Raw genomic sequence first — 22,851 nt, forward strand, 5'->3', positions numbered from 1 at the left:
TCCACTCCACTGAACCTGGCATTCAATCCCTGCCCAAGGCTGCCCTTCCATCTGGTTTTCTAATGCTTTTCCCAATACCCGCTGGTCTAGCCCCTTCTCCAACCCCTCTCCACTTGCCACTTATAATCCTCCCAGACTCAGCTTCAAAAAGTGCCCCCAAGGTGGCACTTTTTTCCTGCTCAGATCTAACCTACTACCTCTTCTCTACACACACCTGGAGCACCTGGAACACGATTCTCCAACCCCCTCCCCATCCCCTGCTGTGAGCACCTTGAGGAAAGGGCCTGAGGTCTGTTTATCCTTGCCCTCACAACTCTCCTTCAGTCCTCTTTGGGGCCCGGCTGCTGAGCATTAAATCTGCATGGGATGAACAGAATAGAGACAGGATGCACAAATGTTCTAAATCCAAGAGACACCCCTTAAACGCTCTTGAACGCACCCATTACGGGACAGATCTCTTGGCTCTCAATGTCCCCGAAAAGGAGCTGACTCTCGGGATGGGTTAACAGAAGGCAGCGGGCACCCGCAAGCAGGCTGAGCCGGCCCAGGGCGTCACATGATTCTCCAATCACATGATCCCTAGAAATGGGGGGTTGGGGAGAGAGAGGAAGGAGGGAGGGGAGTGAATTGAGTAGGAAAAGAAACACAGGATTCCAGGTTGGCCCCGCCTTTACGTCGACCAGTAGCCAATGGGAGTGCGACATTCCGGACACCTGACCAATGGAAATTGAGGTGGGTGGGCCATCGAGCCGAGTGGCCCAAGTGGATGAGCTGCCTGACCGCTGCTACCCAGCGATCGCGGACTCCGACGCAGGTAAGGAGGGTGGACTTCGCTTGCTCCTTCCCAGGGGCCCAGCCTGGAGGACATGGGAGATGGGGCTCCTCTGGAGTTTCAGCGGGGATACAAAAAAAGATTCCCTTATAGAAACTCCGATGCATTGGAGGGAGTTTTATGGGTGGTGGGAGTAAACGGTAATTGCAGTGACCCCCATTAGAAGGGGCTCTTTCTCTCTCGAGCACCCCTGGAAGCTGCAGCCCCTTCTCCCAAAGCAGAGATCACTCTGTTCTTGAGTCGACTCCGCCCCCGTCGGCAGGTGCTGGTAGTGGTGCTGGTGGGCAGTCCCCGCTGCGGCTGGCAGCAAGCGAGGCTCCCGCCCCGGCCCCGGAGCTCAGAGGGCTGGGAGTGGGGCTTGAGACCCTGGCCTCCTCAAAGACAGCAGGGACTCGGGAGTGGTGATTGAACCCCTGGGTCGTGTCTGACTCTCTCTAACTTCCTCTCGTGGGGCTAACTTCCGCCTCCCCCGGCCACTTTTTCCTGCTCTCTCCGCTGTTGGGTTGGCTCACCTTTTGGGAAATCTTTCTCCTGGCACTCGAAGTGGGGGGCTGCCACCTAGTGGAAGATGACGGAGCTGGGGGCTTGAAGAGGCTCCTGTCCTCCCTCTCTGTAGTGGCAGTGTCGGGTGGGGGTGAGAGGTCACCACTTGGAACCCTACTGAGATGAATTGGGTTCCCTCTTCCCCATTCTAGTCCGGAGTGTGTGTTTTTGCGCGTGTGCGTACATGTGTATTCAGTAGAAGTGTACACTATTCCGAACCTCAGGATACCCAGGAAGAAGGATGTACCTAAATGAATCACTAGGGTGCTGAGTAGTCAGAGATGTGTGCAGACAGGCATTCCTTCTGGCCAGGGCAGCCCAGCGAGCCTGCAGAGGGTTATGGTTGGACTCCTAAAAAGCAGGGCGGCCAGCTCCCTTTCCAGGGAGCTGTAGGCATTGGGGAAGAGAGTGAAAGGGGCCAACGTCCAGGACCAGTCTTCTTCAGCCTCACCTGTACAGGAGATAAGCTCCTGGGGATGGTCTTTGAGTTGGAGAGAGGGCAGTGAGGAAAGCCAGGTGAGGGAAAGAGGATGTGAGTGACCCTGTGTGTGCTATTCCCTGCCACACAAAGTGTGCAGTGTCCACACTGAGAACTGAGGCCTAAAGACAGGAAGCAACTTCTGAGGCCTTCCTTCTAGCACTCATGTGCAGTATCCAGACAGCCCCTGTACCCCCACATTTCTGTCTGGGTCCAGTCCACTTGCCCAGAGAAACATTTCTATCCCTCTTCTCTGCTTGGACACCAGGCCTCTATCCTCCTTGGGTTTGGGGGGGTCCATTCCCATGCACTGTCCATGGTACCACTTGTGAACCCAGGTGCAATATACTCTGGAGCCATCAGAGCCTGTCATCTCTATGTCTTGATACATGACATGGGCGGGTTACTTCCTATCTCTGAGCCTCACTTTGGATGGTTGTTACAGAAAAAGAAAAGAAAATACATAGAATGTTGTCACTGGCTTCTAAAAGGTTCAGCATACATGACTGTTTTGGCCCTTCTAGACAGGGTAAGATCTCCTGGGCCTGCCCCATTGAACTAGCAGGGCTGGCTGAGCTTGGGGGAAGAGTTGTTCAGGAAGTGAAAGGCCACTCCCCTTCAGAGAATGAGGCTTGCTTCCTTCTGCTGATGCAGATGGCAGCCTGGTGGGCACACGTTGAGCTCTCTACATGCAGCTGGGTTTCTGCTCCAGGATAGAGAGAGGTAGAGGGGAAGGGTGGTGGGTATGTTTGAAGATCCTGAAAGGGCCTGGTGTGGGGCTTCCCTGGCAGTCTGGTGGTTAAGACTCCGAGCTCCCAATGTAAGGGGCATGGGTTCAGTCCCTGATCAGGGAACTAAGAACCAACATGCGGCATGGGCATGGCCCCATAATTTTTTTAATTAAAAAAATTTTAAAAAAAGAAAGGGCCTGGTGGTATTGGGGGCCCATGGAACACAGGTGCCCCAAAGGTTGACCAAGCCTGTGTGTCTCCTTTGGATGGGGAGGGGACAGTCAGCAGGCACATGGTGGCTGGCCTTTGGGGAAGGCAGCCCAGACTCCGTCAACATCATACTTCCTTTTTCACAACTTTCTCAACCCCGTGGTTGATCATGTCATCATGTGACCTCCCCTCCCCTGCCAACAGGCCTTAGCAGAGGGCAGGTGTGAACACAGCACTGGGTAAGAAGGCAACTGGAGGGGCTGGCTCGGGAAGTGAAACCCTGGCTTTCCTTCAAGGGGAGACTTCAGTTCTGTCTTCCTAGGGCAACTGATGTCTTTCCCACCCCCATGGAGGTGGCTTACGTCCCCACAGCTCAGGCCCACAAAACCCACAGGTCTTCCGGACTCTCACATACCCACATCTGCACACACTCAGCCACAGAGATTCAACTGTTAGGCCATGTATTGGGGACACAGATTCACACACGTACTCACGCCAGCATTCATGCTCATGGATGTACACTCGCTGGTGCATGTGTGACCCCCGCACAGGACACACGTAGGAAGCTGAGCCTCAAGCCCTGCATCTTTCTTCCTGCCCGGACAGGCTGTTGTTGTGGAGGCTCAGATGGTCCTGGGCCTTCGCAGGGGGGAGTGACTGGTCCCAGAATCAAGGGCGACCTCGGCTTAAGCCAGTTGCCAAATGCCTCTTGGCACTTTGCAGGTGGACCATGTGGACTTTGGTGAGCTGGGTGGCCTTAGTGACAGGGCTGGTGGTTGGAACACAGTGCCCAGACGGTCAGCTCTGCCCTGTGGCCTGCTGCCTGGACCCGAATGGAGCCACCTACAGCTGCTGCAATCCCGTTCAGGTGAGTGCCCTATGGCCCAGGCAAAGAGCTGGCAGCCTGGGATCCGGCCTCTTGGATTGGCTATAGGAGCGGGCCAAGCTCAGGTCCTTCGATTTATCTCCTCGTCTCGCTTCCCAGGACCAGCGGCCGTCTGTGCTGAGCCAGCGTCTGGGCCGACCCTGCCAGGCCGATGGTCACTGCGCTCCTGGCTACTCCTGCATCCTCACTGTCTCGGGGACCTCCAGCTGCTGCCCGTTCCCAGAGGTGAGGGTGCCATTAGGTCTATGGAGAAGCTTGGGTCTGCATTTACACTTTTCCTGCACTCTCCCACCCTCCCAGGGAAATGGGCCTCGGTAACCAAGGCACTTCTGTGTCCCATAGGCTGTGTCATGTGGGGATGGCCGCCACTGTTGCCCCCGGGGCTTCCACTGCAACGCTGACGGGCGGTCCTGCTTCCAAAGATCAGGTGCGGCAGAGGTGGAGGTGGAGGGCAGGGAGGTGGGAGCAGAAGAATCTGGAGCATCCAGGACCCCGCCAGCAGAGTGACCTTGATTCCTGCCTTTGTGCCCTCATTTGTATGACATCTGTACTAAGCAACACCCCTCCACACCCTGCTCTGGACAGAGGGGCGCGTAGGGGTCAGAAGAGAATGCAAGACCCCAGGCCCAGGACCAAGCACTGTGGGGGTGAGGACAGGCCAAGTTGAACTGTTTTTTGGGTTTTTAAGATTTTTTTTGACATGGACCGTTTTTAAAATCTTTATTGAATTTGTTATAATATTGTTTCTGATTTATATTATTTTGGTTTTGCTTGGTTTGAGGCATGTGGGATCTTAGCCCCCTGACCAGGGATCACCCCACAGCCCCTGCATTGTAAGGTGAAGTCTTAACCACTGGACTCCAGGAAAGTCCAAAAGCTGCACTGGTTTAATGCCTACCCAGTCAGTGGATGTCCTTGCCCTGAGGCATATTGCTGGCACAAGGACTGGCCTGGGGGAGAGTGAGTTAAGAGAGCTGGGGGAGCCCTGAGCCCTAGTGCCAGCCCCTGAATCCTCCTGTAGCTGGGCTGGAAGGCACTGGTGCCAGCAGCTCCTTGAGTGATGGGGGGAATGACAGTCACTGACTGGGCGGAGTCCTGGGTCATCCCGTCTACAGATACCAAGCCCCTGGATGCCGTCCAGTGCCCCGACAAACAGTTCCAGTGCCCCAACTCCTCCACGTGCTGCACCATGCCTGATGGCTCCTGGGGATGCTGCCCCATGCCCCAGGTACAACTTTGGGAAGATGGAGGGTGGCGGGGGAAGGCAGTGTGGGCAGAGGAAGGGGTGGAGGGAGCAAAGACAGAGTCAGGGCCATCTCTTCTCAGGCTTCTTGCTGTGAAGACAAGATACACTGCTGCCCCCATGGCACGTCCTGTGACCTGGCTCGTGGCCGCTGTCTCTCGGCCACAGGCACCCACCCCCTGGCTAAGAAGGTGCCTGCACACAAGACTAAAAGTTCAGGTAAGGAGGTATGAGTCTGGGGTGAAGAGAGACCTTTTCTAACTCCTAGCTGGAGAGAGTTGAAGAGACTGTCCCCTCCACTCTGGCTGCCCCTCACCTTTCTTTCCCCTTCCAGTGATCTTATGCCCAGATGGACAGTCCCAGTGCCCCGATGGTTCTACCTGCTGCAAGCTGCCCACTGGAAAGTATGGCTGCTGCCCGATGCCCAATGTAAGTGAGGGGCTATAGTCAGCTGGACTGTGTGCCCGCAGTCACCTGGCCTGGACACCCACCTACCTACCCAGCAGTGACTCCAGGGGGTGGGGCTGGCTTGCTGGCAGCTGGGAGCCTGACTGCTCAGGACTCATGCCACCCCCTAGTGGTAGACTTGGGGAAGTGCCTGCTGTCAGCCTGGCTGCTCCCTGCACCAGGGAGACTGGAAATCCCAAAGACCCTGCCCTCACCCAGGCCATTTGCTGCTCCGACCACCTGCACTGCTGCCCCCAGAACACTGTGTGTGACCTGACCCAGAGTAAGTGCCTCTCCAAGGAGAACGCTACGGACCTCCTCACCAAGCTGCCCGCACACACAGGTACCGGGGAGACCGCAGACCCCATTCTACCTACACCATGAGGAGTGAACAGATATGGGGGTGGGGACTGACTGCCACATGCATGGAGGGGCTGAAGCAGGGACAGTCCCTTCCATCCACACTGGGCCTCGCCTTAGGATCACTGCCAGGGGTGGCCTGAGCCGTACCCTCCGTCCTCCGCATCTGGTTCTCACTGTGGAGCTGGCAGAGGGAGGGCACCCCCAAGGGTCCCCAGTGCCACTGCTGACCCACCGCCTCACCTGTCTCACAGTGCAGGATGTCAAGTGCGACATGGAGGTGAGCTGCCCAGACGACTACACCTGCTGCCGCCTACAGTCCGGGGCCTGGGGCTGCTGCCCTTTTGTGCAGGTACCGAGGAGTTGGGAGTGGCCCGGGCTGAGCAGAGGGCAGCCACCAGCCAGTCCCCCCAGGCCCACCATCCCCTCTCCCGCCACCCTAGGCCGTGTGCTGTGAGGACCACGTGCACTGCTGCCCGTCCGGGTTTAGGTGTGACACAGAGAAGGGTGTGTGTGAGCAGGGGACCCGCCAGGTGCCGTGGATGAAGAAAGCCCCAGCCCACCTCAGCCTGCTGGACCTCGGAGCCGTGGAGGGGGACGTCCCCTGTGATAACGTCACCAGCTGTCCTTCTTCCACTACCTGCTGTCGACTCAAGTCTGGGGAGTGGGCCTGCTGTCCTGCTCCAGAGGTGCCTGGGGAGGGGGATGATTTGGGGGAGGGGGCAGTGTCCTGGCCTGGGCACATGGCCAGGCTCCTGTTGCCTTGCTCTTCTACCTTCTGCCAGCCCACGGGGGACCCCAGCTCAGTCACAGTCATGCCCAGCTGGAGGAGCCGAGCAGGAGAGTCAGGTTGGAGGTTGCAGGGGCTCAGGGCCCAGAGTAGCTGCCTAGACCACCCTTTTCTGCCATCTCCCCAGGCTGTCTGCTGCTCGGACCACCAGCACTGCTGCCCGAAGGGCTACACGTGTGTGGCCAGAAGGCACTGTAAGAGGGGGAAACAGGTGGTGACCGGACTGGACAAAGTGCCTGCCCACAGGGCCTCCCCGTCCCACCCCAGAGACATGGGCTGTGACCAGCACACCAGCTGCCCGGTGGGGCAGACCTGCTGCCCGAGCCTGAGGGGGGCCTGGGCCTGCTGCAAGTTGCCGCACGTGAGTGCCCACCTGCCCACTCCTGGTCAGGACGGGGGCCCCGTCTCAGGTGGGAGGGGACGTTAGTGGGGGTGAGTGTGCCAGGCCCCTTTGTCCCCCACAGGCCGTGTGCTGTGAGGACCGCCAGCACTGCTGCCCGGCTGGCTACACCTGCAACGTGAAGGCCCGATCCTGTGAGAAGGAGGTGGACCCTGTGCACCCTGCCGTCCGCCTGGCCAGCGGCCCTCCTGTGGGCATGGGGAACGTGGAGTGTGGGGCGAGGCACTTCTGCCACGATAACCAGACCTGCTGCCCAGACAGCCAGGGGGGCTGGGCCTGCTGCCCCTACCGCAAGGTCAGTGCCAACCCCCACCCAGGGGCTGGGTAAGGGCCTGGGCCGGGTCCTGCCACGTCCAACTCTCACCCCCTACTCTGACCATCAAGGGCATCTGTTGTGGGGACAAGCATCACTGCTGTCCCAGTGGCTTCCGCTGTGCAGCCAGGGGGACCAAGTGCTTACGTCGGGAGGCCCTGCGCTGGGACGCTCCTTGGAGGGACCCGACACCGAGACAGCTGCTGTGAGGAGGGCCTGAGGACTGAAGACACTTGGCAGCCCTCAGGACCCTGCTCAGAGGGTCCCCACTGCTCAGGCCTCCCCAGCACCTCTCCCCCACCACATTCTCCCAGACCCCCTTCTGAGTCCCTCATCACCCTGGGAGGTGGGGCCTCAATCTAAGGCCTCCCTTATGCCAAGGTGGTGGGGGGGGGGGCTGTGGCAAAAGCCACGTTTCAAGCTGCCATCCCCTCCCCCAATTTCTGTCAACTCTGTGGCCAGGTGCTCTTCCTATCCACGGGTGTGCGTGCGTGTGTATGTGTGTGTGTGTGCGTGCTGCAATAAAGTTTGTACACTTTCTTAACAGTGTCTGATTTGGCCACTCTGCCTGCCCTCCCCTAGGGGGCCCCTGAGCCAGGGTCCCCATCCAGTGGCCACATTCCCCAACCCCAGACCACAGAAAGACACACAGCAGTTCATCTCACGTTTTATATTTGCTGTTGCCCACAGTGATCCCATCACATTACTCCCTAGTCCCCGGAGCCGCCCCAGCCTCCAGCCCTGCGACATCGCAGCCCAGAGGTGGGCTAGTCAGCAAGCAGCAACCCCTCCCCTCCCAGGGGTCCGCTAGAACGCCCCCTCCCTTTCCGGCCCTCAGGCTAGCGGCTGAGGCCTCGTTGCCCCTCCTGCTTTCCCACGATAGAGCTTTCTATGTACAGCCACGTTTATACAGGCACTGCTTCCCCCCACCCAGCCCTCCTCCCCAGCACCTCCCATCGGGGGTCTGGTCCCCCCTCCCTCACCTCCCTGTCGGAGGCAGACACGGGTCCCTCCCAAGACATTACCCAGCACATACCATCGGACAGCTCCGCAGGGCCCCGGGCCCCTTTCCAGCCGGGCTGTGGGCTAAGGGCGAGGGCCCCCGCGGCCCCCCGGAGCGCGCACCCTGGGGGCGGGCCCGGGCGGAGGGGGCGGGGGCCGGCCCGGAGGCGGCGCCAGGCCGGGCGCTACTTGACGTTGAACACCATGAGCGGCCGCTCCTCCCGCCGCTGCCACGGGCTCTTCTTGTCGCCCGCTTCGTCGCCCACCTCCGCCCCCAGCTCGTCCTCCGGGCTGGTGAGCGAATCGCGCCGCAATTCGCTGGCGCTGCTGCGAGAACTGTCCCCGCGGCTGCGGCCCCGCCCCCGGGGTACCGTGGCCGCCCGGCCCTCGGGCGCAGCCACCTCGTCCAGCAGCGGCGTCAGCGAGTTGTCCTCCGGGGAGCAGAGGCCCGTGCGGCTCTCGCTGCTGCTCGGCTCCGTGTCCTCGCTGAGCGCCAGGCGCGGGGGCGCCGGCGGGGGCGGCGGGGGCGCCGGCGGGGCGGTGGCCGGGGCGCGCTCCCGCTCCTCCCGCAGGGGCCGCCGGCGGGCCGGCCGCGCCTCGTGCACGTCGACGCCCGAGTCCAGGCTGGCGTCCGTGCTGCGGCCGCCGCCGCCCGCCTGCAGGTCGATGTACGAGTGGCGCACTTGCGAGTTGGAGCGCCCATCGAGGGACACGAACCAGGCGCGCGGGTGAGGCTTCACGCCCAGTTCCAGCAGCTTCTTCTCGGTCAGGGCCTGTAGCTCTCCGTTGAGCTGCGCCATCGTCGACTCGTTGAACAGCACCGGGATGGTAACCGAGCCGCTGACGGGCGCCGAGCGCCCACTCCCCCAGCCCTCGCCGCCACCACCCCCGCCGCCCTCGCCCCCCGCGCCCGAGTGGCCCGGCATCAGAGGGCGCTGGGGGTCGGGCTGGGGAAAAGGGCGTGCGGGGCCGGGGGCCGCGCCCTCGGGCGGGGCCGACTCCTCGCCTGCCCCCGTTGCGCCCGCCTCGCCGCCTAGGCGCACGTAGTGCGCGGGGATCACCAGGGTGGGCATGACGTTGCGGTAGACGCTGTCCTTAAGGTGGTCGATGGAACCACAGAAGATGAGCTGCCCGGCCTGGCTGAGCGACGGCGGCCGCGCCAGCTGGTCCACCGACTGCGACAGCAGGAAGTCGGGGGTCTTGCTCTCGGCCGCCCCCTTGTGGCCCAGGTAGTGCTCGAAGGGCGGTGGCGGCGAGGGCGGCTCCTGCAGAAAGGCCGGGGTCCCCGGGGGCCCCCGCCGGTACTCCTCCAAGCCTGGCTCCAGCCCGGCGGGACCCTCGACGGAGCGGGCGCCCTTGAGCCCGGCGCCCTCGCCCCCGCGGGCACCCGTAGGCTCGGCGGCCGGGCGGCTGGCGGAGCGCGGCTTGGCACGGAAGAAGTCGTCCCGGGAGCCGGTCAAGTCCCGTGAGCTGGAGAAGGCGGAGTGGAGGGGCCCTGGAGGTGGAGCCTCGGGGTCCCCCGACGGCGCGGGCTCCAGGGATCCCCCACAGATGAGGTGGAGTTGGGACATCGAGGTGGCCTGGTCTCGTTTGTTACCGTCAGAGGGGCCGGAGAGCTGCAGCTTGCGATGCTGTTGCCTCGGCTTCAGGCAGCGCCTCCTGGAGACACGGGGGGCAGATCGGGGTGTCAGGAAAGGGTGGGGGTCCCTGACCCTGAAGTTGGAAGATGGGTTTGGGTATAGTTGGAGGGGTCCTAACAATGCCTGGGACTCAGGAGAGGATGGGGAGCCCAGGTGGGTCCTGGGAGAGGTTTGTGGACAGAGTTGGAATGTCTGCGGGAGGTCCAGCAGGCAGCGGTATCCATCTGGGTCCTACCTCGGGGTAAACCGCACTCCGTGGTTCATGGCAGGTGCAGTGAAAGCCAGGGAGGAACTTAGGCCAACCAGGGGCATGTGTGGCCTCAGGTCCCCTGGAAGTGGGGACTGGGGTGGTAGAAGCAGCTGTGGATGGTCTCTGGAGGGGCCTGGCCTGCAGCTCCTGCCTCCTCACCCCAACTTCTCTGAAGTCACCAGTCTTTCTGTCTTTACATATGCATGTGCATATGCATTGCCTTCTTGGCAGCGCCTTAAGAATCCCAGTGGTGTTTTATGCATCCCTAGGGCCCCAGCACCTGGCTCAAGACCAGGCATGGAGCAGGCCTCAGGCCATGGCTGGAATGAGGGGGCTTGGGCATCAGGAGGCAGTGGGAGGGGATCAGGGCACTCACCGACAGTAGTAGACGAGCAGACACAGCAGAATGAGCACGAGCAGGGCCAGGGCTGCCAGGATGGTGAGCAGGAAGATAGTGTGGTAGGTGCCGATGTCCTGGATGCCCGACGTGATGGTGACCAGCCCTATGCCAGGCGAGGGCTTAGCCTTCCCAGGGGTGGCTGTCCCTCCTGCCATTCAGAAGGAGTCCACTCTCCCCGCCTCCCCTTCTAACACCGCCCCCGGTCCCTGCTGCCCCCTCAACTCTCACCAGCCGTGGGGGAGGCCATGGCGGCTGCCCAGTACCCCAGCTGAGGGGAGACGAAGGTCCAGTAGAGCTGCCGGCCTTCCTTTCGGATCACACCTGTGCCGTTGCGTACCCACAGCCCTGGGAGAGGCAGGGCTTTCAGTAAACTCCGTGTCCCCAACTTAAGTCCCACTTTTTTCCCCAAACTCCAGCACCTGCACATACATCCCCCGCCAGGCACTCACCACTCTTGGGGTCGAACCTCCAGGCTGGAATGCTGGTGCCCACAGCGAGGGCACGAGGTTCCGAGGGCACTGGCAGGGATAGGTGAATGGGGCCTGAGAGCGGCACTTCTGTCCCATTACCTGCCAGCAGGTGTATGCTCACAGCGGCCACGGGCATCAGCTCCAGCCAGGAGCCGTTGCCTGCAGGAAGGGGACACAAGGGCTGAGGGCTAAGTCCTGGTGGTGGCGGGGCATGGCAGGGGGAATCCCTTCCGTGGCTGGCACCCAGCATACCTGAGCTGGAGGCCTCTGTGCCCAGGAAGGCAGGGAAAGCCCGCATTTCCTGCTGGGTGCTGGCAGGTGTGAGTGAAGCCCAGAGCTGGCTGTAGGTAGAAGTGACGGGCAGGCGGGCAGCCCGGCGCTGGAACTGCACCCAGGGCTGGGAGCGGGCACCTGGAATGGAGAGAAGGGCTGCAGTGGCCTGGCCAGGGACAAGCTGCCCCAGAGACCAGAATAGAAAGCAAGTATCTGAGGCAGGGGTCCCCAACCTCTGGGCCACGGACAATACTTCCTTGTCAGATCAGCAGTGGTGTTAGGAAGAAAGTGCACAATAAAGGTAATGCAGTTGAATTATCCTGAAGTCACCCCCAAGCCCGGTCTGTGGAAAAGCTGACTTTCACAAAACCAGTCCCTGGTGCCAGAAAGGTTGTGAACCACTGATCTAAGAAGGGGAGCCAATGGGTCAGGACACGTGGGAAGGCCAGGGAGGGTGGTAACTTGGGGAGAGAACTGGGAAGGCTTAGAATGGTAACTTTGAAGGGGCAGGAACCTGAAATCTGCTCCAGTAACTACTAGACACACAGGGCTGTTAAGCACTTGACATGTAGCTAGTGGGACTGGGGAACTGCATTTATTTCTAACTCTAAGAAGTTTAATGAATTTTTAATTTATTCAAATTTAAATAGCTACATGTGGCTCCTGCATTTGACAACTTAGGTTTTGGATGTGTGTCTGTCTGTCTGAAATTAAAAGATGCTTACTCCTTGGAAGGAAAGTTATGTCCAACCTAGGTAGCATATTCAAAAGCAGAGACATTACTTTGCCAACAAAGGTCTGGCTAGTCAAGGCTATGGTTTTTCCTGTGGTCGTGTATGGATGTGAGAGTTGGACTGTGAAGAAGGCTGAGCGCCGAAGAATTGATGCTTTTGAACTGTGGTATTGGAGAAGACTCTTGAGAGTCCCTTGGACTGCAAGGAGATCCAACCAGTCCATTCTGAAGGAGATCAGCCCCGGGATTTCTTTGGAAGGAATGATGCTAAAGCTGAAACTCCAGTACTTTGGCCACCTCATGCGAAGAGTTGACTCATTGGAAAAGACTCTGATGCTGGGAGGGATTGGGGGCAGGAGGAGAAGGGGACGACAGAGGATGAGATGGTTGGATGGCATCACTGACTCGATGGACGTGAGTCTGAGTGAACTCCGGGAGTTGGTGATGGACAGGGAGGCCTGGCGTGCTGCGATTCATGGGGTCGCAAAGAGTCGGACACGACTGAGCGACTGATCTGATCTGATCTGTCTGTCTGTCTTGAAGCAGAGGGAATGTATAAATAATATTCCAATATAGTATGGTAATAGCTAACATTTACTAAGCTTTAAGATATGCTGGGCACTGTTCTAAGCAGGTTACTTACATTAACCCCTGTAATTAGCACAACAGCCCCTGAGGTAGGTGCCTTTATTATCAGCCCCATTTTAAAGATGCAGAATTAGAGGCAGGAAAGGTTCAGTAACTTCCCCAAGGTCACTGAAGCCTGATCGAAGCCCAGGCAATTGGGTACCAGGGCCCCTCCCCTCACTCACCATTACATCCTGCCTCCCTCTTGAAATAGCAGGGTGCAAGGGGAGCTTGCCCTGCCCATCTTGGGAATAGTCTATGGAGCCCTGCAGGGTGAGTAAGGCTCAGGCAGGAAAGAAGGTGGGAAGGAACTTCTCAGAGGACTGACAGGAGGAAGGCCTGGGGCATGAGGCAACTGGCTGGTTGGGGGAAGACAGGTGACTCGAGTGGGAGGCAAGCAAGGCAGCCAGCAGCGCACAGGCTCCTGGAGGGCGCTGCCAGCTTTGTGAAAGAGTCTAGGCTTTCTACAGAAAGCAGTGGGAGCCGTGGGAGGGCTTTCAGCTAGGGGGCAATAAAGGGTTCCTCTGGCATTTTAGAAACCTCCAAAGACATTTTAGAAGCCTCTGGTTCAGGATCAGAGAGGAGATGAGCAAACAAAAAGAGTAATGTGGGGACAAGGATTCAAGCTAAGAATATAAATTGGGGAGGGGAGGCACCCTGTTCAGAACCCACGTTGGCGCCCCAGTACTAGCCAGATGGAAGCTATCCTCTGCCTGGCTGCGTCAGCCAGTCTGCACCAGACACCCCTCCTGTACAGCCAGACCAGAGCACCCTTACAGTCCCTTTCTGCCCCTGCATCTATTTTTTGGGGGGAGGGGCAGGGGGCGCTGTGCTGGGTCTTCTTGTGGCTCATGGGTTCTTCGTTTCAGCGTGTGGACTTTCTGTAGTTGCAGTATACAGGCTCTGGAGCACGTGGGCTTAGTTGCCCCATGGCATGTGGAATCTTAGTTCCCAGACCAGGGATCGAACCCACATCCCTCGCATTGGAAGGTAGATTCCCAACCACTGGACCACCGGGGCAGTCCTTGCCCCTGAATCTCGATTCCGCTCCAGTGAAGGTGCCTTTGCTCCCTCTTCATGAGCCCACTTGCCCCACAGCTCCCTTCGCCAGATCCTCTCACCCTGCTGTTGTCCCACGTGGAGGTCCTCTCAGTATTGAACACAGCTGCCCTCCACTCCATGGCCCTGCCTGCTCTGTGGTTATTTCAGGGTTTGCAGCGATCTGTCTTTCTGTTTGTCAGTGAACTCCACAAGGCGAGGAGCCAGTTAGCTCTTCCTCACCATTGTCCCCCAGCACGACACAGTACCTGGCACAGCACAGGGGCTGCAGCAAGTATCAACTGGGTGAGACCAAAAGTCTAGGGGTGGACAAGGTCCACTGCAGGGTTGCTCCAGGCCTTGCACTTGATAGGTGTTCTGTGTCTGTGGATTGACCCTAGTATCGAACATAGTCGGGCACCCAGTAGGTGCACAAGAAGTGCTTGTAGATCCACTGAAGACATGGTGGCAGGAAGTAGGAATTCTAATGGTAGAACAGGGAGAACAGAAACCACGAGAAGCCCCCCAAACAGCAAGCATTTATTGACCACCTTCTGTGCCATTTTTCGCCTGCCTGATGCCATTTAATCCTTAGCTCAATTTGACAACATAGATCCTATCAATATTCACATCTTACTGAGGAACTAACTGAGGTTCAGAGAGGTTAAGTGACTTGCCCAAGGGCACCCAGCCAAACTGTGGCAGAGGGAAGCACTCTGTACCCAGGTCAGGGAGAGGGAAGGGAGGCCGGAGTGGGTGGAGGGGAGGGGACTGGAGAAGGGAGAGTCTTACCAGGAGAGCCCAGCAGGATGTGCACCAGGTCCTCATAGAGGATGAGGGTGGCCGGCCGCTCAGGGAGCAGGTAGAGGCTGACTGACGCATACACTGCAGGAGGGGTGGCCTGTCAGCTTCAGAGAAAGCCCCCCTCCCCCAGGCCGGGCACTCCCACCATCTGAATCCCAGTGACTTCATCCTCTCTCAGCCCCTTCTGCGTACCCCAGCCCAGGCAGCAACTGCTAGAAAGCCTGCCCCTCCGCCCCCAAGAGCTATTTTGGGAAGGGGCTGATGGGGTCAGCTGCTCCCCCCCCACCCACTCCAGCTGCCCCTGCACTCACAGGGCAGCTTGTCAACACGCCAGGGCACAGAGTTGGTGAGGAACCCAGGGCGGGCAGCAGTAACCAGCACCCAGGTGCCCAGGCGATAGCTGAGGGGCAGTGTGGCCACGCCCTCTGAGTCCGTGGTGCCGGCAGCCAGCAGCATCCGGTTTCCAAACACATCCACTGAGGCTCGGGCCAAGGGCACCAGCTCCCCGCTCACATACACCTGCACCTTGATCAGGATCTCTGTGGGCAAGATCAGGTGAGGGGAGTAAGGAGGAGGGAGAGGGGATGAGAAGCCCAGGGGGAGCCTCAAGATCAGAAGAGGGAGCTGTGGTTGGGAGTGGCTTTGGGACCCAGGCTAGACAAGGTATTATGAGCCAGCATATATAGAGCCCTCATGTAAACCTCACATTAGCCCGTGAGGTAGGCGGTACTATTAACATATTTCATCAAGTCTAACACATGCACATTTTGACATTTTAACATTCTGAACTCAGGCTGTGCCTAAGATTGATGATGCCATAATTCTAATCGGCAGCATTTTTTTTTTTTTTGCTGGCACATGAAATAATGGTGTATCTTACAGTCAGTGATGCATTAGACCCAATAAAATATGCTCGTAGCCCATTTTATAGCTAAGGAAACTGAGGCTCAAAGGGTTTAGATTCTTGCCCTACAGTTAAGTGGGAGATCTGGGATCCAAACCTGGGAGTCTGTCTCTAGACCCAGATCCTTAACCACTGGACTCTATGGGAGTGGTGTCAGGGAGAGGAGAGGGAAGGAGAGCTGAGAAAGGATGAATAACCGGCAAACCAGGGATCTGCAAGTGGAGCAGAGAGGAGAGTAGTCAAGAGTCAGTCATTTGGAAGGAAGGAAGAGGAGTTGGGGCAGAATTTGAGTTCTCAAGAAAAAACCCGAGAAAGGGACACCAAGCAGGCTGGCCATTCCCATCATTCAGCCTCTTCCCAGAACCCTGTGCATGAGCCTGTCTCCCTTCAGATTTAGGGACTCACACAACCCCTGAGCTCCAACAAGTACCCCCTGACCCCTCCCCCTCACAGGGACTGCCAGCCCCCTCCCAGCTGGTCAGCTACAGCCAGTCACCATGGCAACGCCCTCATTCCTCCCAGGAGATGGGCAGCGAGCTGGGGCCCTGGCAAGGGGAAGGAGATCTGGGGGGCCGACACAGGCCTAAGGGTAACCAGTGTGGAGGGGGCTGGGAAGCTAAGTCTTTCTTTCCAGCCACTTGGCCCCTGGCCCCAGGATGGTCTGGCCAGGATGGGCCTGCAGGTGTCCTGAGCTCAGAGGAGCTGACAGAGGAGGGACCAGGCCAGAGTTGTTCTCATGGATTTGCAGCATTCTCTCTGACCCATAGCGCTAACTCCCCTTCCTACTCGGCGCAGTTCTTCCTCAAGAGCATCCTCATCCCTCTCTTGTTGCTAAGAATGGGAGTAGGTATCTTGCCTGAAAAGGTACAGAAGGCTCAGTGTGGCGGCCCCGGGGGAGTGGGCGAGCTGCTAGACACAAACCTATGAGAGTCCAGGTGCAGAAGGACAAGCCCGGAACTGCGGGCAGCCGGGCACGAGGAGGCCATGGGGCCTCCCGGTGGAGCCTGACACGCAACAGCGACAGGTGTTTCGTCTCAGGCTTTCAACCAACCCCAGGGCCAGCGCCACGCCTGCCCTTGGCATCCCGTCCAGCTGTTCGCCTGAGCCCACCTCCCTCTCGCCTCCCAGGCCAGAGCCCAACTCAGAGGGTGGGTGTGCATGCACTCGACCCTTTCCTGCTTTCTGGTTCTCCTGGGTACTGACAGCCTGTCCACACTCCCCCTTTCCCCACCACCACCCAGCAGGAATTCTGAGAAGCCAGAGGGGCCTGCAGGCTCCCCACCCCTGCCCCGGGCTAGGAGCAGCTGGATGGAGCAGCTGGGAAGAAGGGACCTGGGAGTCTGGAATACAGTCATTTGAAGGAATGCCTTGGGTTCAAGGGCCAGAGCCTCAGAAAAAGGGAGGGGTCCTAGGGAATAAGACAGGGGTGGGCAGGTAAGGCCTGAGAAGGCATCAGTGCCAAGCTGGGGAGGGGGTGGGCAGGTGCCTAGCAGAGTCCCCCTTTCTCCTCAACCTGGGCCCCAACCAGCAACCTGGGAGAACCCCCTCTTCTGGCTCATTTCCAGCCAATTCCCTGGGCTCCCTCCCTAGGCGTGCAGCTCTTGAGGAAGAGGCTTCCTGAAAAAACAGGGCCCCTTCCTACCCATCAAAGCCTCCACCCCTGCAGAGAGGAGGGGAGACTGAGGCCAGGGAGATCCTTCCCCATTCCTCCAAGCTTGACATTCCACCCAGGATCCGCCTGTCCAGGCTTCAGCCCTGCCCCATTCCAGGAGGAAATCCGACCCCCTCCCTTCATCCGGACCTTACTTCCCTCATCCAGACACCACCCACCCCCCTGCTTTTCCTGCCAGCTCCTTGATGGAAAGGCAAAGAGTAGAGAGCACCATGTCAGGCCGGGATGGGGCTCAGAGGCAGGAGTGGGGAGAACAGTGGCTGGGGTGGTGGGGTCAGGGGCTAGGAGGCAGGCGCAGGGCTGGGGTGGGGTGGACGCCCCTGAGAACCCTGGCATCGGTAGGGAGTCATGGTCTAGCCCTCCCGGCCTCTCCCGTGGCAGGAGCCAGCCCCGCCCCCACCTCACACTCTCACCTGGGCCCGTGAGGCGCTGGGAGGGTCTCCTCCACTGCGATGGAGAGGTAAGAGGAGGAGGGGGTGAGCTGGGGGCGGGCTGGGACAGGAGTGGCTGGAGGCTTGCTGGACGGGGACCTAGGCACCTGCCCTTCCAGCCGACACTGCCCACAGCCAGTTAGCCAGCTCAGCATGGCTCCTCCACCAACCACAGCCCTGCCATGCGCCTTGAGCTTGGAATCAACGTACCCCTTTTTCCAGACAGCCCCCCAACTGCAGCCCCTCCTCCATCACGGGCCAATCGGTGTTTCTTTGGTGCACCCCAAATTCTGAACCTGGGGGCCGGCGGGGGCCTGTCAGGCTCCAGGGCGAAGAACCCCATTCGAGCAGCCAATCCGCCCACCGCCTCACCCACTCCCCCTTCTCCCCTCCCCCCTTCAAACCCAGCTCCAGGCGCCCAACCCCCGTCCGGGCCCAGGGTGGCAGCCGCTGCCTGCGCCCCCAACCCAGCGGGGTTCGGGAGCGAGGAACCCGCTGGGGGCTGCGGAGCGGGCGCCCGCCCCAGCCCGCCCCTGGGCGGGTGTCTCCGATAGACAATGGCTCAGGCAGCAGCGCCTCGCGGACCAGGAGGGAGAAAAACAAGGCGGGAGGGGGCGGTGGCGCGGAGCCTGGGGACCCCGGCCCTCCCCATTGTGCCTCTCCGAGACCCCCGTCTGGCGGTCTCCCTCTCTCTCTCTCCTCTCCCCCGTAAGCGACGACCCCAGGTCGCCTAGCTCCCCCCACCCTAATCCAGGGAATAGAATACCCCTCAATTCACAAGCGCCGCGAAGAAGGGGCTGGCGGGCGGGTCCCGATCGGGGGTAGTGGGGGTACGCAGGCCCAGGATCAGTGCCCCTCCCGGCCAAGACTCACCCTGCGGGCTGGGGGACTCCGGCGGCGACTTGCCGGGAGCCCGGGAGGCGCCGCCGAGCAGCAGCCCCAGCAGCGGCAGCAGCCGCGCGAGGACGCTGGGGCCACTCGGCGGCGGCATCGCGGGGCTCGGCCCGGCCCTAGCGGCCCATGGCTCCCGCCCGGCCCCGCTCGGCCGGCCCCGCTCAGCCCCAGCTCAGCGCCGCGCCGCGCGGCTCGGGCTCCCGCTCTGGCTGCGGTGGCCGCTCAGCGCGATTGTCTCCGCCCGGAGCCGCCGCCAGCGCCCCCTGCAGGCGGCGCCCCACCCCCGCGGGCCTCCGGGCGCCGCCCCCTCGATGCCCGCAGCCCACTCCGCAGCCCCCTGCTGCGCGCCCAGACCCCTGGCTGCAAGGGAGTGTAGCGAATAGGGTCCGACCACTGGGGTTCTCGGAGTTCCAGAGCCCTCAAAATTGGGTGCAAAATTTGGGTAGGGAGAATTGCTGTTGCTTACAACACAAAGAGTTGCTCATGAGTGTCTCCAAAAACTGTCAAGAACTGCGCAGTCCTCTCCGCACAAACAACCTGCGCGGTGCTAGGAAGGTAGGGCGCAGTCCCATGGGGGAATAACCTCGGTCCGGGGGTTCTTGTCTAGTCTTCCTCCTCTTGAGTTCTAAGCAAGTTCCTTAGCCTTCTGCTCCACAGCCTTCCTTTAAGATGAGAGTTGTGGTAATCTCTGCCTTGTAGGATTATTGTAAGGATTAAAAGAGATAATGATGTAAAGGGTGCTTTACTGGAGCGCAACAGATGTTGCTGTTGGCTCAGGGTGAGGTTCACCCTCGGGGTGAGGCTCACCACTGCCCAGTAGTATATCCATCCCAGGGCAAACCAAATGCTTAGAACCGCACGTTTGAATCCCGCACTGGAAGCTTGCCCTGGCACCCACCAATCTCTCCTTTCCAGTTTCTGGTCATCTTTATCATTCAACTTGGTCAAATCCTCATCTAATCTGCATCCCTCTTCTGGTTTTCTTTTGCTTGTCACCTTCTCTTTCTCACAATATGGTGCCCTGAAGGGGCCTGGACACTTAGGGTAAGGAACTCCCTGTCCCTCAGAGGTCAAGCTTTTTTCCTGGTTAGGTGCCTCTTTTGGGTCTCCTGTCAAGGACACATAATTATGAGCTTGTGAACAAAACCACACCACCTGATTGATTCTTTGTTTCCCTCCCTCTCTCTCTCGTTCTCCCTTCCTTCCTCCCTCTATCCCTTTTTCTTTCTTTTTCACAAATTTCCATCTATTCATATTTCCCCCTTCTAATTCTTATGTAACCAATTTTTTTTTCACAACCTCAACACAGGATTTAGCACTCATTCCTGGTGAATTTCATCTTGTTGGTTTCAACCCAACTTTACAATCTGTCAAGGCTGCCTTGAATCTGCTTCATCACCCATTGTATTGGAGCTGCCTCTCAGCCAGCAGCCATCTGCAGGGTGAAAGCAGCTTTGCTGCCTCCATTCACGGGACTCATGACAATACCAGGCATCCCGAGGATGGAGCTTTGGGACGCCCCCACAGAGATTGCCTCTGCTTTATCAAAATTGTTCAATTTTAAATCCGCATCTCTATCATCCAGGTCACATTTCTGTCTTGTTTATAAGGACAAATGCCAAATGCTTTGCTGGATCAAGATAAATTGTCTGGGGCCATCCAATTACAATGGCCACGGGAAGAGAGGGTTTGGCTGCTATTTAAGGATCACAGCTTAATATTTTCCTAAATGGTCACAGTCACCCATGAAGAAACCTGTTCTGGAACATGCCATGCATGGATGTCAAATTGTTCTCTTTACATAATTTACCTTTTACCCCTTTGGGTAAAATCAAATGCCAGCAGCTCTTGTGTGGTAAGTCTGTTCATCAGTGGCTTCCCTCAACACTCAGCATCAAGTCCAAAGTTCTTCCCCATGGCTGCAAAGTGCTGCATGCCTGCCCCCACCCCTAACTTCATCTGGATTCCTCGCCTGCCTTCAGCCCAAGGGTCTCCTTTCTTTTGCTTGAATACGTCAAGCCTGCTCCCACTTCAGTTCAGTTCAGTCGCTCAGTTGTGTCTGACTCTTTGTGACCCCATGGACTGCAGCATTCCAGGCTTCCCTGTCCATCACCACCTCCCGGACCTTATGCAAACTCATGTCCATTGAATCGGTGATGCCATCTAACCATCTCATTCTCTGTTGTCTCCTTCTCCTTCTGCCTTCAATCTTTCCCAGCATCAGGGTCTTTTCCAATGAATCAGTTCTTCACATCAGGTGGCCAAAGTATTGGGGTTTCAGCTTCAGCATCAGTTCTTCCAATGAATATTTAGGATTGATTTCCTTAAAATTGACTGGTTTGATCTCCTTGCAGTCCCAGGGACTCTCAAGAGTCTTCTCCAACATCACAGTTCAAAAGCATCAATTCTTCCGTTCTCAGCTCTCTTTATGTTCCAACTCTCACATCCTTACATGACTACTGGAAAAACAACAGCTTTGACTAGACAGACCTTTGTTGACAAAGTAATGTCTCTGCTTTTTAATATGCTGTCTAGGTTGGTCATAGCTTTTCTTCCAAGGAGCAAGCGTCTTTTAATTTCATGGCTGCAGTCACCATCTGCAGTGATTTTGGAGCCCCCCAAAATAAAGTCTCTCACTGTTTCCATTGTTTCCCCATCTATTTGCCATCAAGTGATGGGACCAGATGCCATGATCTTAGTTTTCTGAATGTTGAGTTTTAAGCCAACTTTTCCCCTCTCCTCTTTCACTTTCATCAAGAGGCTGTTTAGTTCTTCGTTTTCTGCCATAAGGGTAGTGTCATCTGCATATCTGAGGTTATTGATATTTCTCCCAGCCATCTTGACTCCAGCTTGTGCTTCATCCAGTCAGGTATTTTGCATAATGTATTCTGCATATAAGTAAAATAAGCAGAGTGACAATATACAGCCCTAACATGCTCCTTTCCCAATTTGGAACCAGTCTGTTGTTCGATGTCCTGTTCTAACTGTTGCTTCTTGACCTGAATACAGATTTCTCAGGAGGCAGGTAAGGTAGACTGGTAGTCCCATCTCTTTAAGAATTTTCTGCAGTTTGTTGTGATCCACACAGTCAAAGGCTTTGGCATAGTCAATAAAGCAGAAATAGATGTTTTTCTGGAACTCTCTTGCTTTTTTGATGATCCAATGGATGTTGGCAATTTGATCTCTGGTTCCTCTGCCTTTTCTAAATCCAACTTGAACATCTGGAAGTTCATGGTTCATGTACTGTTGAAGCCTGGCTTGGAGAATTTTGAGCATTACTTTACTAGTGTGTGAGATGAGTGCAATTGTGCGGTAGTTTCAGCATTCTTTGGCATTGCCTTTCTTTGGGATTGGGATGAAAACTGACTTTTTCCAGTCCTGTGGCCACTGCTGAGTTTTCCAAATTTGTAATATATTGAGTGCAGCACTTTCACAGCATCATCTTTTAGGATTTGAAATAGCTCAACTGGAATTCTATCACCTCCACTAGCTTTGTTCATAGTGATGCTTCCTAAAGCCCACTTGACTTCACACTCCAGGATGTTTGGCTCTAGGTGAGTGATCACACCATTGTGGTTATCTGGTTCATGAAGATTTTTTTGGTACAGTTCTGTGTATTCTTGCCACTTCTGCTTAATATCTTCTGCTTCTGTTAGGTCCATACCATTTCTGTCCTTTATTGTACCCATCTTTGCATGATATGTTCCCTTGGTATCTCTAATTTTCTTGAAGAGATCTCTAGTCTTACCCATTCTATTGTTTTCCTCTATTTCTTTGCATTGATAACTGAGGATGGCTTTCTTATCTCTCCTTGCTATTCTTTGGAACTCTGAATTCAAATGGGTATATATTTCCTTTTCTCCTTTGCCTTTAGCTTCTCTTCTTTTTTCAGCTATTTGTAAGAACTCCTCAGACAACCATTTTGCCTTTTTGCATTTCTTTTTCTTGGGAATGGTCTTAATCACTGCCTCCTGTACAATGTCATGAACCTCCGTCCATCATTCTTCAGGCACTCTATCAGATCTAATTCCTGAATCTTTTCATTCATCTCTCTGCTTATCTCATCACAAGGGCTTTCCCTGACCACTTTCCCTAAAATGTCAGCCCTCTCCCAGCACCAATTATTCGATCACTGTCTCCTTATCTTTATTTTGACCTCCACTGATCATACATTAGTTTGTTCGTTCTTTCCTCCTGGTCGAATGTAAGTTCCATGAGCTCAGGGACTTTGTTTCATCCCTTGCTCCATCCTAGCACTGGAACAGGACTAGGCACATGGTAGCTGCTCCATAAATATTTACTGAACTTACGAATCAACACATCTCTCAGGACTCCAGGAGGACCCCCCCACCGCTACTCACTGGCTCCAGCCTCCACCATGGGACAGCTGTGTTCCACTCCCAGCTCTCCTGCGAGCTCCCTTCCTGTGCCCTCATTCCAAACTGAACACCCCTCCCCTTAGTGGGGAAGAAGGAACAGC

The 22,851-nt window shown here is 57.2% G+C and overlaps 2 protein-coding genes across 4 annotated transcripts; one reads left to right on the forward strand and one right to left on the reverse strand.

The window, feature by feature from the left end:
- Positions 1-714: 714 nt before the first annotated feature.
- On the forward strand, positions 715-7,777 carry GRN (granulin precursor). The gene is made up of 13 exons (XM_061392078.1): positions 715-814; positions 3,518-3,662; positions 3,780-3,905; positions 4,023-4,107; positions 4,796-4,908; positions 5,007-5,142; positions 5,258-5,352; positions 5,590-5,713; positions 5,985-6,082; positions 6,174-6,419; positions 6,648-6,881; positions 6,985-7,215; positions 7,305-7,777. The coding sequence occupies exons 2-13, from the start codon at positions 3,525-3,527 to the stop codon at positions 7,440-7,442; spliced, it is 1,764 nt and encodes a 587-aa protein (XP_061248062.1). The 5' UTR covers positions 715-814; positions 3,518-3,524; the 3' UTR covers positions 7,443-7,777.
- Positions 7,778-7,888: 111 nt separating this feature from the next.
- On the reverse strand, positions 7,889-18,594 carry FAM171A2 (family with sequence similarity 171 member A2). 3 transcript variants are annotated; one of them, XM_061392075.1, is made up of 8 exons: positions 18,351-18,594; positions 14,782-15,009; positions 14,459-14,551; positions 11,248-11,406; positions 10,975-11,154; positions 10,754-10,870; positions 10,502-10,628; positions 7,889-9,894 (listed from the first exon to the last, which is right to left on the reverse strand). In XM_061392075.1, the coding sequence occupies exons 1-8, from the start codon at positions 18,466-18,468 to the stop codon at positions 8,421-8,423; spliced, it is 2,496 nt and encodes an 831-aa protein (XP_061248059.1). In that variant the 5' UTR covers positions 18,469-18,594; the 3' UTR covers positions 7,889-8,420. The 3 variants fall into 3 exon arrangements, with proteins under 3 accessions (XP_061248059.1, XP_061248061.1, XP_061248060.1); XM_061392077.1 differs by lacking the exon at positions 18,351-18,594 and adding an exon at positions 17,460-17,825; XM_061392076.1 differs by lacking the exon at positions 18,351-18,594 and adding an exon at positions 15,472-15,772.
- Positions 18,595-22,851: the final 4,257 nt, after the last annotated feature.

The sequence above is a fragment of the Bos javanicus genome, chromosome 19 (assembly GCF_032452875.1).
Source record: "Bos javanicus breed banteng chromosome 19, ARS-OSU_banteng_1.0, whole genome shotgun sequence".
Classification (NCBI taxonomy): Eukaryota; Metazoa; Chordata; class Mammalia; order Artiodactyla; family Bovidae; genus Bos; species Bos javanicus.